This window comes from Zootoca vivipara, chromosome 16 (assembly GCF_963506605.1).
Source record: "Zootoca vivipara chromosome 16, rZooViv1.1, whole genome shotgun sequence".
Classification (NCBI taxonomy): Eukaryota; Metazoa; Chordata; class Lepidosauria; order Squamata; family Lacertidae; genus Zootoca; species Zootoca vivipara.
The window spans coordinates 30,285,036-30,300,827 of record NC_083291.1 but is presented as its reverse complement, the minus strand read 5'-3'; the positions used below and the strand labels follow the sequence as shown (position 1 = coordinate 30,300,827).

The 15,792-nt window shown below is 41.3% G+C and overlaps 1 protein-coding gene across 2 annotated transcripts in view; it reads left to right on the top strand.

Annotated features, from left to right (window-relative positions):
* The window catches only part of TRPC4 (transient receptor potential cation channel subfamily C member 4), a 66,959-nt gene that overhangs the window by 32,501 nt on the left and 18,666 nt on the right, over positions 1 to 15,792 (top strand). For both annotated transcript variants that reach the window (XM_035097403.2, XM_060268705.1), the window contains exon 3: positions 2,488 to 3,006. In XM_035097403.2, the coding sequence (XP_034953294.2) occupies positions 2,488 to 3,006 (519 nt within the window). The remainder of the gene's footprint in view (positions 1 to 2,487; positions 3,007 to 15,792) is intronic.

Here is a 15,792-nt window from a genome sequence, read left to right as displayed (position 1 = left end):
TTTCTTTTTGTTCTTTTGTCCCTGTTCCTTTGAGACAGTGAAGAACATGGCTGATTGATGTTCTATGACCTTCAGTGGTATGGTGCCAGAGAAGTTAAGTTTCAAACTTGTAGAACTTTGAAAACCAAGCCAAATCACATGCAGTGTGTCAGACACCTTCAGCTTTAGTAACCCTGGAGTATGCCATGAACAGAGGGGGAAATGTTTCTTTTTGCCTTGCAGCAAAGGAATTTTGAACCTAAGTTCATTTCTTTATGTTACGGGCAAAAAGCCAGCAACATTTATAAATTATAAAAATTTCCTTTTGCTGACTATGAGCCAACAGTCTTCTTTGAGAGGGCCTGCTTTTATCAAAGAGCTCAGAAGTCTAGAGAAACTATTGAGCCGTTCATAGGAGACCTCTATTTTTTTCAAGGAGCTCCTCATGGGGACACAGTATACAGTGATATGTACCTGATGGAAGACTTAACTCTTTGCAAGACTATAGAAACGTCAAGGAAATCAGGGTCACCCAAAACTCAGGCCAGGGAGAGGAAGTAAAATGATCCACAACTTCAGAGATATTTTCATGGCAAGAACAGCCGAGTGTAGGAAACATAGCTTAGTTGGTTAGAGTGTGGTGCTGATAACACCAAGTTTGCAGGTTTGATCCCCAAAAGGGACAGCTGCATATTCCTGAATTTCAGGGGGTTGGAATAGATGATCCTCTGGGTCCCTTCTAACTCTACAATTCTATGGTTTTAAGAAAAATAGGACCCTTTGTTATGGTGCAAGAAGTGATCAACAGAAATGGAAAACCTATTTTTATTTAGCTCCATTATTTCTTTCCAAAGCTATTGAACCTGTATGGCGGGTAAATGTAACAAACTGCAGGACAGCTGCTAATTTCAGAATCTGTTATCTCAGACCTATAAAGTTCTGCCCAACCTACATAATGTTAAGACTGTTTTGTATAGCCCTCAAAGAACGTGAGTAAGAATCAAAAGGAACCAAAGCACCAGACCCAGATGGATTAATAACTGAACATTCTAAGAGCTTTGTAGAAGGAATAGGAGAACCATTAACTAATGATCTAGATAGGTGGGTGTTATACCACAGGAGTGGACAATTCATTCATGCAAAAAGGGTGTGAGGCATTTTCTCGTTCTTCTCCAAAGCTTGAGGGTGCCAAGTCCCTTCAGAACCCCAGCATACCTCTTCTTTGTCTTTGTCTCCAACCCTTGTCCTCACTCGCTTGCTTGCTTTCCTTCTGCTGATCTCTTTCTCTTGCTTTTCTGCTCCTCTGGTTTCCATTTTGCCTTCTTTTGTTTCCTGCTCGGGACCCCATTGCCTGTGCAACCTTTTGCTGCTTTATTTCTCTGCCAGTCACCAATGCTCCACTGGCATTCTTAGTGCACCCACTTCCAGAATGCTCGTCTGCACATCTAGATGCCCCATTTGCCCACCAGGACTCTGAGGAAGCCACAGCGCCTCCCTCTCTTCACAAAGGGGGAAAATAAAAACAATGTTGGGTTCAAACACCCTTAACGCTTTCACATTTTGGCTATAAAACACCAATGTCAGTATTAACAAAATGCTTAAAGTGTTAAAAATATAGTCTATATATATATATATATATATATATATATATATATATATATATATATATATATATGCAACTATTTGTTTTATTACTGTGGAATTTCCAAAAGAAAGCATTTGTAAATAAAAAAATTAAAAAGTTGTGTTACTGAAATAAATGCACTTTTCGATGATATCTAATTTTCCGAGTTTCACCTGTATATTGCAGTAGCTAAATAAGAAGTACAAAACAAGCTTTTGTCTTTTTGTGGGAGGAAGGTAATGATATCTCAGAAATAATTACGGAGACACTAAGAAGGTAAACAAACAGGGAATGCAAAAATATTGAAATTGAGGAATAAAAGAGCAGCCAGCCTAGCGTCCTTCCCCTCACCCTCCTGTTTCATTTAAGACTGGGATAGATTCTCTCCAGCCAAAGCAGGCCTGTTAGATGTTAGCAATATATGAAGAGGGAAAGCAGGACATCCTGACCTCAGGGCCATAGACCCTATCACACATTTGACTGAAGATGTCTGCAAAGAGGTAGCCTCCTTACATAGAGATGTGTGCACATAGGCTTCCATGTGATCAGGAAACCAGATTGCGCAAGGTTTGGAGTAGATTTGTTATCATCTGCATGTGAATAGCACCCAGCTCTATTTCTCATTTTCATCCGATTCAGGCAGTACATTGGAGGGGCTGAATCAGTGGCTGAGTCACTGGACTGGAGGGCAGCAAATAAAGTGTAGGTCAGGTAAGATGGAGATGTTGTTGGCAGGTAGGTAATCTATCCAGTACAGTTGTGTTCTGGATGGGTTTGCACTACCCAAAAGGATAAGTTCTCATATGATTTTACCTTGATATCTTGTACCTTGAGCTACAGATAACACGTATCCAATATAATTGTATTCGCTTTCCTTCCCACAGGTACCACCCATTCTTCTGGATAAACAATTCTCAGAGTTTACACCAGACATCACACCCATTATCCTGGCTGCCCATACAAACAATTATGAGATCGTAAAACTTTTAGTACAGAAAGGTGTTTCTGTTCCCAGACCGCATGAAGTCCGCTGTAACTGTGTGGAGTGTGTCTCTAGCTCAGATGTGGACAGCCTTCGCCATTCCCGATCCAGGCTCAACATCTACAGAGCTCTTTCAAGTCCATCTTTGATTTCCCTGTCAAGTGAGGATCCTTTTCTTACAGCTTTCCAATTAAGTTGGGAACTTCAGGAACTGAGCAAAGTGGAAAATGAGTTTAAATCTGAATATGAAGAACTATCACAGCAATGCAAGCAATTTGCAAAAGACCTCTTGGATCAGACACGGAGTTCCAGGGAACTTGAAATTATTCTTAACTACAGAGATGATAACAGTCTAATAGAAGAGCAGAATGGTAATGAACTTGCAAGACTCAAACTGGCAATTAAGTACCGTCAAAAAGAGGTAAGTGTATAGAAGGATATTTTTCTGATTTAATTGAAATAATGTATGAGATAGATGGTATACCCATCAAGTGAGACAAATTGCTGTCAAGGTCTTTTGTTCTCCATTTTGTCTCATTTAAAAAAAAAATAATGATGATGGGCACATTGGGTTATTAGGCTCTTGTGATACAAGAAACTGAAATATTGCAGCGTATAAGAAATCCAGAAGTACTGCTGCTCGTGTTTTCTCTTGAAAAAAGATCTTGTTAGTTGATCTGCCTGACATTAAGCTCTGTGGAAAGACAGAAGTATTTTCTGGTTCATTTTACAGCCTAGAATTCCTCCACAAGCAGCAATGTGCATTACTGCAAATAGTTGCTTCCTGTAAATGTGTGGAGACTTTCATGGTGATGTAATAATGATAATCAAATCAGTGAAGGTTCAGAAATCAGACAGATGGTACTGTGTTGGGTGGGGAAATGGAGGCTACTGGCAGGAACCTATCTGACCCAGACACTAGTGAGATCCCTTCAGAGTCTTGGACCCCTACTGACTCTTCCAATTGAAGACTTGGAGGTAATCCAAAGGCAGCCTGAAGTACCCCACCTCAGAGGTGCCTGACTTAGGCTATCCAAGGACCTAATGCCAAGCTCTGCCTCGATCCCTGATTCTCCCCCTCCAGCTCTCATGAGTGAAGATGGCAGCAGAACCAAATGGGAAGCCCAGGGTCGCAGGAAGAGTGCTTTATTGCCAGGATCTACTTGGGTGCGAATCCAGCTTCAAGGAATGACCCAGCAAAGAACCTGGTTGAAGTGGAGCTGGTGGTGACTGCAATTTGTTTGGTCTCCTCTGAACCCTTGTTAGGTTAACACCTCCCTTTTGAACTCACTAATGTTGTTCCAGCTCCCTCTGTCCTGTTCTGGAACCCCCTGGCTCCGCCTTGGAGGTTCCTGGCTCAGCCCTACTTCAGCTACCTATCTGACTTCAGCCTTCACATCAGGTGCTGGTCATAAACAACTACTTAGAAGGGTTACGTTCCTTTTGGTTGAGCCACAATGGTCCAGTAATTCAATGAGGACAAAACAACTTTGAAATTATTATTATTACTATTACTATTACTATTATTATTATTATTACCCCGCCTATCTGGCCGGGCTCTCCAGCCACTCTGGGTGGCTTCCAACAGAATATTAAAAACACCATGAAACATCAAACATTAAAAACTTCCCTAAACAGGGCTGCCTTCAGATGTCTTCTAAAAGTCAGATACAGTCGTACCTTGGTTTTCGAACAGTTTAGTTCACGAACAACTTGTAACTCAAATGTTGCAAACCCGGAAGTAGGTGTTCTGGTTTGCAAACTTTGCCTCGGAAGCCAAACTTTCGGCGTGGCTCCCGATTGGCTGCAGGACACTCCCGCAGCCAATTGGAAGCCGTGACTTGGTTTTTGAACGTTTCAAAAACCAAGGTATGACTGTAGTTGCAAGTATGCCTTAGAAAATTCTATGCACATTTAGTAGGAATAAGTTCCACTGAGGTAAATGGAACCTATTTTTGAATAAATAGGCATAGGACTTGGCTGCACCAAACAATTTACCTACTGAAGCTGAAAAGCATATATATATATATATATATATATATATATATATATATATATATATATATATATATATATATAATTAGTAATGCAGTTCTCAAGGGGAGCAATACCTCCTTTATCACCTTTTAGACTCATTCAGAAAGTTCAGATTTTTCTGCTTCAGCCACTGAGTGAGTGAGACTAACACCAACCGATTAGTCTATAAAAGGATTTAGATCACCATGCTAATCACATGATGCTTGAGATGAGCCTGTTTTGTTTGATTCAAAGTTATTTTTTATCATAATTGATGAATTTCCACATGTTGATATTTTAATCAAACTTTTAGCATTGATTTTAATTATTTTTGAATGCTTTTAATAGTTGTTTTTAACTAATAATAGGTTCTTTTTTTTGTAAACCACTTCGAGGTCTGTTTGTTTTTTACAATCAAGTGGTATATAATTTTTAATAACTAAGTAAAAATAATTCTTTATAACTGGAAAGTCATATGAAGATAGGTACAAGAAGATACTGTTTGCAAATCATGAAGCTTCAGCATTACAATGTAAACACAGGGTTAGGGGATCCTGTTTGCCTCATAGCACATGGTTCTAGTCAGATAATTTATTGTGTAACATGAGAATATTTTTTATATTATATTTTAAGATTTTCAGACATTGCAAATAGCTAACATAAATACTAATATTTTTAAAGCAGAGTTCATTTAAAGAAACAGTCCTAAGATGATAATTTAGTTATGTGTGTGCATTACTTATTTGGTTGTGCCACCTTAACATTTTATGCTTTATAACAAAAGTATAGCCATGTTAGAAAGCCATCATAACAAATGTGATATTGGAGAGATTTCATTTGGTCTTTCATACTTCGTAGAAGCTGAGCAATTTCTTCAAGCTCCATTTTAACAGATGGCATCCTTTGCCTTTTAATTAGCTGTTACCTGAAATCAGACTGTAGGGAGGAGGAAATTAATTATGACTAAGATTCCAAGAACCACGTGACTACCATTTCTGCAACCCCAAGTGGGCTTTTAGAGTTGTACTTTTCTAATGCTGCTCCATCATCCCAAGCAATAAAATCCCTTTAAAACTAAGGCATATTCTCACAGCAGTCTGTGATTAACCCATATTGGGAAGAGACTCCGCTGTTCAAAAGTATGTGTGGAGGGAGTGTAAAAAGCTCCAATGAGAAACACACAAGCCAGGAGGGGTAACTGTCCAAGTGAGGCATCGAGTTGGAGCCCTTGTACAATTCTAGCAAGCAATACATTTTCCATAATATCCTAACTAGGCTAAAGGATGTCGAGAGACAAAATATTGTGGCAGCTGTAAACAAAATTTGCTCCCCTATATTCTTTGATCTAAATATACTAGATAGCAGAGCCAATTACGTCACTAAGTTAATAACCCCAGCCCAACGTAAGGCTTTTATGTTGGCCCGTCTGAATGTTTTTCCCTCGGCATTTGTCAGGGGAAGATATCAAAACATTCCTAGAAACAAGAGATTCTGCAGATGTTCTATGAATGTCCCGGACACTGTAGAGCATATTCTCTTTCATTGTCCATTGTACAATACGCTCCGTCAACGTGTGCTGTCCCCTCTTTTGGGTGGTCTGGAACCCCAGCAAGGTGAAAGTGTGGGATTCGGCCTATCTGATGTTGACCAAAGGGTAACGGCGGGGGTAGCTGAGTTTTTGGTAGCAGTCCTCCAAGGAGCAGGTTAACAGGGAAAATCCTAGATTCTGCATATATATATATATATATATATATATATATATATATATATATATATATACACACACACACACACACACATACATACACAATCAGTCTATGTAGCCAACTGCTGCCTTTTTATATATATACCAGCGTTTCTCAACCGTTGTTCCGCGGCACACTACTGTGCCGCGAGACGCGGGCTGCTGTGCCGCCACGTGCGGCGATGAGAATGGCGATGTGCAGCTCGGCCAGGCAGCAAGCCACGTCCCGGTACACATGGCTGTTGCGAAAGTTGCCGTCAAGGGCACTCTGCACGTCCGCCTCCCCCCAGATCTCCAGCAGAGCTCGAGTCTCCAGCGCGATTGGACGGGAAGGGGCGATCAATGGCAGGCAGGCGGGGGCCAGCCGCCCGCCTCGCTGCAGCCCCTCCTCCCGCAGCTCCCCCTCTCAGCGTCCCCGGCAAGGCGGCAGTTGCGGCGGCCGAGATCCCATTCCTTCTCTCGCCTGGCTTTCCTCAGCCTCGTCTGCAGCTGTCGCTCCCTCGCCTCAGGCGGCGGGAGCTTGGTGGTGGTGGTGGTGGCGGCGGAGGGGGCTGCGCTTCGAGGCCCATCGCCTTGCGGAGGCCGGAGGCCGCGGGGCTCGGAGAAGAAGCGGCAGCTGTCGAGAAGAAGGCGGGCGCTGAGGCTGAGCAGCACCGGTGCGGCCTCTTTCCCCTCTCCGCTCGCTCCCCGGCGGGCCCAAGCCGGCCCGGCGTCAGCAGCGCGCATTGCGCTCCAGCTGCCCCCTCCCCTTCGTGTGCGTGCACACTCACATCCATACACACACACACACACGCCAGTCGCCCAGGTTCACACACAAAGCAGCGAGGGTGTCTGTCGCACAACTTCAGTGGTGGTGGGAAGAGGGGGGCAGGAAGGCGAGAACAATAGGCAACGGTCTCCTCCCGAGGAAAAGGCGTCGCGTACCTATAGGGCGGCACAGAGTTGGTGTGCCTCGTGATTTTTTTTCATGCAACAAGTGTGCCGTGGCCCAAAAAAGTTTGAGAAACACTGATATATACAGTGGTACCTCTATTTACGAATAACTCTTCTTACGAATGTTTCTACTTACAAATGGAGCTCCTCCGCCATCTTGGATGTGGTTTTGATAGGATTTTTTCTACTTACGAATTTTTAGATAGGGTTGCTTCGACTTACTAATTTTTTCTCCCAATGCATTCCTATGGGATTCAACTTACAAATTTTTTTTGACTTACAAATGTGCACCCGGAATGCATTAAATTCGTAAGTAGAGGTACCACTGTATTTCAAGGCTCTTGATTTTCTCTTTTATGTGATTTTCTCTTTTATGTTTTTATTTGTAAAATGCCTAATAAAGGTTTGATAAGTAACTGCCTAAGTGAATCTCAGCCTGCATCTCTACTTTTTGGATTAACCTGCCTGTTTCTATCCAAACAGCTCATCTTTTGCAACAATTTGTAGATCAATTGTGAATATGTAGCCATTTTCGGCTTGCACAGAATCCCATCACATGAGAAATCTAGAAGAACCCTACTGGTATATTATTTTTGTGGAGTCCATTCCATCTGCCTTTAATGTAGCATATGAAGAATTTAATTCATAAAGCTTGATTTATGCAATGAAGCACTGCTATCCAATTCATTCAGCCATTTTTTTAAAAATATATATATGTTTTCCTCTCTTTTGTAAGGGCACTTCCAGAATATCCGTTTATTGAACATACATCCTGATTTGTTTGCAGGGAGAGTAGATGATATGGTCATTTAATGAGTATTCATTCCAATTGGCTTGTGGGGAGGTTTGATATGATGTGTGAAAGCAAGTGTCATCCCATTGCTTCCCAGTGGAACCTTGCATTATTATTATTTTTGCAAGAAGGCTAAATTTTGGGGGAAGCAGACTTGTTGCATGCAACCTCCCAAACAGCTTGAGTTGTACAACCTGAATTTGCCAATCTGAGCAACTCCAGACTGATGTCTTATACCAGGTTTATGCAGCGATAAGCATTATACACTTTCAATGTGGATTTATAAAGTACCGGTATTTGTCTGATCCTCCTCCTGCTACATCAATGTTTTCCAATACGCCTGCATTATTAACTCTGCACTGGCATCCTCCAGCAATTCCAAGGCCATTTTTTGCAGCCTCACCATCCACCCTTTTGACCCTCCCCCTCTACAAAAGTAGAAGTTAGTTGTGCTGTATGATACCATGCTTCCATATCACTGTGCTTTTTCCAAGCACCAGCAGTAGCACAGTTGTTCTTTTCTCTCAGTTTGCAGCAAGGTGTCTGATCTTCTCTTCTTCCCTCCCTGTGCCCTGTAGCTGGGCAAAGATATGACATCTAGAAGGAAGGGAGCTGGGAAAGAAGGAGGAAAGGACATATATCGTCAGTTGCCTCTGTGTTGCACTGGCACACAAACACCACTCTAGTTTCTCTCTTGCTCTCCACATACACAGCCATCACCTTGTGCATGCACCCATCTCTGAGCAAAACAAAACTTTTAAGAGGCTGAGCCAGTCACAAAGCTTTCCTTTGAAACCCCCCCCCCCCAGCAATTGGGCAGCAATTTTATCTCCCCCCTCCCCCCTTTTAAGTGCAAGTTATTTGCAGAATGGCACCATGCCAGCACCATCCTTCCACTTTTACAGTTTTAATGTTCAGGCTGTCATTACAGTACTGTGCTAAACCTTCACTCGGTTCCACAAAAACGGCATCAACAGGAAGCATGTGGGAGTAGCTATTTCACAAAGAAGCAACTTCAATTCGGCAGATTGCCATAATACCATAGCACATCAGTCATTAAAAAAGGAAAAAGGGAACATTTCTGGTATGAAAAGTTTAATGATAGGTGCCAAAAGTTATGGATTACACACAGATTGCTACTTATGCCATGTGGCCATCCCATCAGTTTTAAGAGTACAAATCAACTTTAATGTGGGAGCACTAATGCAACACCATCAAGAGGACAAATCCTCAGTAACAATGACATCAGTAAAAACAGTGAGTCTACTCAGGGGCTAAGGTCCCAATCCCAGGAGGCATAAGCCTCTCACCAAATTAGTCAACAGAATAGGCAGGATTGGTGGTGCAGCACAGTCCAAACAAACCAAGGTCAAGCACAGGGAATCAGTCTAGGAAACAGTCCAAGATCAGTACCATAAGTTCATCAAGCCGTGGGAACTAGACTTAGAAACAAGGATGTGTTGTTTCCAGCAAATGAAAGATTCAGGAAGGAGACATTATGTACTCTGGCCTCCTGACCACAGTTGATGTTAGTAAAGGACCTTCAGGGATTGCTTACTCGTGTATACCCCTTACTCATCAGTAGACCACTGACTTTGGGTCCATAGATGCATACTGTAATGTTATCTTTAGCCTTGACCCAAATATTTTAGCACCAGTGTTCTTGAGAACTGATAGGTGGTGCTACCTCCTCCTCTGATAGGTCCAGGGGTTCTCCAACAGGTCCCAACCTGGAGGACCCCTCAAGGGGATACTCGGGATTGGTTTCACAGGACCCTGCTTGCTCCTTAAAGTTCTTGACCTGTGGGGTATCTGGTTGACTCTTCAAGGACCTCATGTCTGGTACCAGGTCAGGGCTAGATATAACAGTATGTGATGGAATCCCACCAGAAAATAGCCGATCTGGAAGTGCCCTAAGTCTATGAGTCTGTCCCAGGGTATGATGAAACAGGGATGACCTCCTTCGTGCCAATTATTTCACATTTTTGGCTTTTTGCTGTATGCCTTTCTATTTCCAGCCCCATTGTTTTTGTGGCATACTGGCAAGATGTAATAACTTGACCTAAGATTGATTTGCTCTCCTTGTCTCCAAACATGTTGTCTGCACAAAGAGAATTAGGATTTTAACAACACCTACTGGAAGAAAAATCAGTATACCGGTAGATAAAAAGCAGCAGCAAATGAGTCAGAGCCAATATGTGGCAATTAGGAAGGAGTTAAAAGTTGGCAAGTTAGGGGGGAAATGGTAAGGATGGTTCATATTCCAATAAATATAGCAAAGTGTCTTCAATGAATTTTCAAAGTGTCTGTCGACATGGAAACAGCATATTGCTAATACAAATCCAGAGATTTTATATTGCATTTACAGCAAAGATTGAGTTTTCATCCTAGAGTGCAACTGATGTGGATTATCCAGCACCCCCATAAATGCAAAGGTCTCAGACCCTGAGCAACTGGAAGACTTCTTATGGGAGCCCTGATAAGAAGGATCACTTGCAGTCTGCATACATGTTCACCTATATGGAATGAACCATCCAGGGGTCCTTCATCTTACCTTTTACTTTATATTGTGCACAAATTGCTTTTTGTTGTGTCATTTCATAGCTATACAAGTTACAAATTTCAGCACAGACGCCAAAAAAGAGGAACTTCTTTGTTAATAATTGCTTTCAGCATTCGTTCTTTTATCCGTTGCAACCGCCTTACTATACTTAAACTATGCAAAACAGTTCATACTGTACTTTCGTATTAGAATATTTAGGTAAATAAACTCAATTTTTCCTCAATGTAATATACCAATGTTGCTTTTGTTGTTTTGTTTGCCACCTTCTCCCAGGATTGTGGTCAGCTTTTTCACTATTAGTTTATTTGATTGCTGAACTTTTATGTTATTTCATGCAATTTTATTGTTCATGGCTTAGAGATCAAAATTAGTGAAATATATAAAATGCATAAAATAAGCACAAATGCTGCCTGCCTACCCCTTTGCCATTTTAAACTTTTTTTCCCTTTTTAGAAGGCTGGCTGCATTGTGGTCTTGGAAATGCCTTGCCCATGCCAAACTGCTTCTCAGTTATTGAGGGAGCTCTTTGCAGCTTGCAGATCACCAGACTCTACCCAAAGGAACTGAGAAAACACATAGCCAAAGGTGCATAAGAAATAGCCCACTTGCCATACACATCTTTCTAGAGCAGGCATGCATCTGTGCAACTTGAGCAGAGTCTAAATGGCCGTCCTACTGCTAACAGCGGTGAAATTAATGCTGACTTACCGGAAATGTGGATCAATGTTCTTTTTATTCAACAAAAGCCTAAAGAGAAAATAATGCTGTGTAGGAGATATAATATTTAATTACCAGAGAAATGGATTCAGCAAAGCAGGAGACACTTGTAAATAGCTAACCTCAAGGACTGCATTAGCACATTCTTCATCATTTGCCAGAAGCCTATGCATGGCTGAGTTACTCAGAATTTGACACTAAGCCAAGGTAAAAATGTGATTAGAGGTGGAAATTGTTTGTCAAAATATTAATAACTAGGTGCTGCTGCTCTGCTTGCCACCCTCACATACACCTTTACCCTTCCTTCACCCCTTCCCCCACCCTCCAGCCACCCCCTATCCCCCCACAGCTTGCTCCAAGCCCTTCCCTTTCCCTCTTGAGTCTCATAACTCCCACCCTAACCCCCCCATTAAAGAATGGGGAGGTGCTTCACAAAGCGGCTTGCTATACTGCTGTGTAAAATGCCTTCCCCGCCATTAAACCCTACTGTAGCCACGTTTAATGGAGGGGGTAGGGCTTCACAGTACCTCCCCTCCATTAAACAGCTCACCTGGGCCAGCTGGCCATACCTAATGCTGCAGTTGGTGTGCCCCCCTACTGAATGTGAGAACTGCATGATGACAAGTTGGAATTTTTTTAAAAAAAATTACCTAAGGGTTGGCGTGCTCTGGTCCATGGGGTCACGAAGAGTCGGACACGACTAAACGACTAAACAACAACAACAAAGGGTTGTGTGTTAATTTGTTCCAACCAGGGTCCTAGTTTTGCTCGAACATCATAAATAGAATCTTTAAGTATGTATTTCATTATAAACAAGCAGAAAACTTTGATGCAAGTTAACTTGTCAGCCTCATTCCCCCTCCTTTGGCCTGATTCAGTACCTAAATTAATTTCAGCATGAGATGGTTTAAGAATGAATTGTGATTCTTAAAGCAGGGCTTTCAGATCGACCTCCCCAACTTATTTTTGATTTTGTGTGTTTATATTTGTAAACTACAGTTCTGGACCATGTACAAACAGGGACACACACACACACACACACACCTCATTCGCATTAATGACACAGATAGTGCAGATCTAATTTGGACAGAGGTGGATGTGGGCATGACTCATGAGGCAAAGGCGAACTAGCAATGTGACTGGAAATTAAATTAGACCTCAAGTAAACTCATTCCCTGATTGGAAACTAGAGCTATTAATCACAGACCTACACTCACATCATCTGCCTTTCCCCTCCTGACTGCCTGATAGTTTCCATTTATGGAGACTTTTGGGGAGATTACAAAAATGTATCAAACTAGACAACAACACAAGCAATTCTGAAGCCTTAGCCTGTTTCTTAGATTTTCTTGGATCACAGCCACCCTGCATTCTGAGATTTTCAGAATATCCCCAAGGCAAGTATTCTCATCTTGGCCACATTATCTGAAGCGAATGCATAGTCTTAAACATCTGCCCGTTTTGTACAAAGCTCCAGTTTGTTTGCCCCTACCCAGTCATTTCTGACCACAAGCACTTCAAATAGTGCTGTATGGAAACCTGTCCTCCAATTTCTCTTAACTGTTATTCCCCTGAGAAACAGACTTTTCTTCTTCTGCCTCATTCATGGGGCACTTAATTTCTTTGGGTTGAGCAGGATGACCTAAGGTTGTGTTCGCTTTTATATCCAGTAAACATTTCTCCCTGGTTGCCCATGCTTCTTGAACTGAAAATATAAATAACCATGTGTGGTGTTCTCAGCTCTGTTTTTTTTAGAAGTAGTGCGGGAACTCACCTTGAATGCCTCCCTTGTTCTCTTATAATGGCAATGGCACTCACCTGAGAGGTGCTGAAACTGAGTTCCGGCAAGTTCTGGCTGAAAAAAAAAGCCCTGGTTGCACTGTATCAGAGGAAAGAGACAATAGTGTGGTTCAAGCCCACCCAGGAATGGCATTGCAGGGGGCTGGAAGGGATCCTCTGGATCTCTTCCAACTTACAATTTTGTGATTCTGTTACAGCTTTTTATATACAGTGGTACCTCGACTTACAAAGGCGATCCGTTCCGCGGCGCTCTTCGTAAGTCAAAACCTTCAGATGCCGAAGCGTTCATTTTGCGCATGCGCGAATTTGCGGTTCTGCACATGTGCAGACCGCGCGTGCCACTTCTGCGCAAGCGCAGAACGCGCGCACAGCGAAAATATTTCCGGGTTTGCCGACTTCGGAAGTCTAAACCTTCGGAAGTCGAGGCATTCGGATGTTGAGGTACCACTGTAGATGGAAAGCCTTTATTCAGCATTATGTTTTGCACCTGATATTAGTTATGGATTTTTATTTGTTTGTGAAAATCAAGCTGTTCAGTTACTTATATATGTGGCTGCTAGTTCTAAGTTAAGGAATAATTGTAGTGGATTTCTTAAGATCCTCTGGAAAGTCCAAATTTGATCTTTTTAAAGTGGGTTATCATGTATCTTCATTTATGACTTCAGTAGCACCTTAAAGACCAACTAAGTTTTTATTTTGGTATGAGCTTTCGTGTGCATGCACACTTCTTCAGAAGCTCATACCAAAATAAAAACTTAGTTGGTCTTTAAGGTGCTACTGAAGGAATTTTTTTATTTTACTTCGACCCAGACCAACACGGCTACCTACCTGTAACCTTCATTTATGATGCATGTATATTATTATTTTATCAATAATAAAATAAAATAATGATATAAAAAAACACCAAAACTTTCTTCCCTCTGCTGATTTTTGAATATCATTTCTTTTCATATTTTTAATGAACAGTAGTTAAAGAAAATGGGCTCTAATCTCATCAGTCTTCCTGGAATAACATGGAGAGTAGAATTATCAGTATCTTGGTGACATCAAACTCAAAATCCAAGTACAACATTCCCCAGCATCTTCATATACTATTTATTTAATCTAAAGGCCTTCTGTTTTACTTTTCTGCCTCAATGTCAGGTACTCCAGATAATTTACAACAAGTTGGCACTACAATTAACAATATGTATTCAGTAAAAGAACTGAAACATACAAAAATACAAGAAAAAATAATAAATCCTAATAATAGATCCTAATAAATAAAGTAATGTTTGAAGCTTTGGGAATTTGATCTAATATGGAGCTTAAAGATTAATCTTCTCTAATTTATACGACACTATTGAACCTACAAATGGGCAATGGATGAACACAAAATATGATCTAAACCCCCATTGCATACCATTTTGGCTAAACTGTAGGAGGCCTCTCTAAGGGTCATTATAAGATGCCACTGGATGGCCCTATGCTTTTAAAGAGTTAACTAATCTCTCACTCTTATGCTGGAGAGGATATAAACTTAAAGGCACGTGTGAGGTGAGTGTCTCTTAACGATTTCTGCACCCAATTTTCTTCACAGTCATCCACCATTATAGGGCAACATCTTGTTACCCTATCCCATGTTAGCCCTGCTGTCAATGGGAAATGATATCAACCCAAATGTTAAAGAGGCAAATATTGTAATAAACACCCCCTCCCACCACAAAAACTTGACCTGATATGTTTGTAATATAGCACATATGGAACACTTAACTCACCTTTGGAGAGTGATAGGAGGTTGGTTTCAATGTATTATTGTTTATTACCAGTACAGTAACCTCCCTTTGGTCTCAGTCGCAGCAGCCAGTAGATAAATTATCTTAATGCTTTAGACTGAAGTATACTCTAATTTACAAGATTTTACAAGTTTGTTTAGATGTCACGTGGGCGACTCCATACAAGACTTAATACAGTGGTACCTTGCTTTATGAACTTAATCCGTTCCGGAAGTCCGTTCTTAAACCAAAGCGTTCTTTTTAAAATCATTTTTATTGATTTTCCAAGAAAAACAGCCAATTAACGTATCCATCAAATCATAATCATAATCCAATTAAGGGCCACATGCTAGCACTGGGAATGGCTAATATTGTGTGTGTGTGTGTGTGTGTGTGTGTGTGTGTGTGTGTGTGTGTACGTACTCTCTCTCTTACTCACACACACACCACATATATGCATATTCACCACACATATACAATGCACACAGTCACCAGGCATGCAGGCACACTGCCTTTCTCTCTCACACACATTCTCACACATGCATTCTCACAAATAAACACATGTAAAAATAAGACACACACAACCAGAATTGCCAGCCATCCACACTCCAGGGCAGTGAAAACAGTACTTTGCATAAATCATTATTTTTACTTCTCTTTAAATAGATCTGTTTATTTGCAAATACAAAAAGAAAAAAGGCAGGGGAGATAACAGCCTTTTCAGCTGACATCATTTTTTAAAAAATAATAATAATAATTTATACTCCGCCCATCTGGCTGGGTTTCCCCAGCCACAACAATAATATTCCATCAATTCTTATTTAAATATACAGATTACTATAAGCAATCCATATGCCCAAATAGATATTTAAACCATGTGTTCAGAT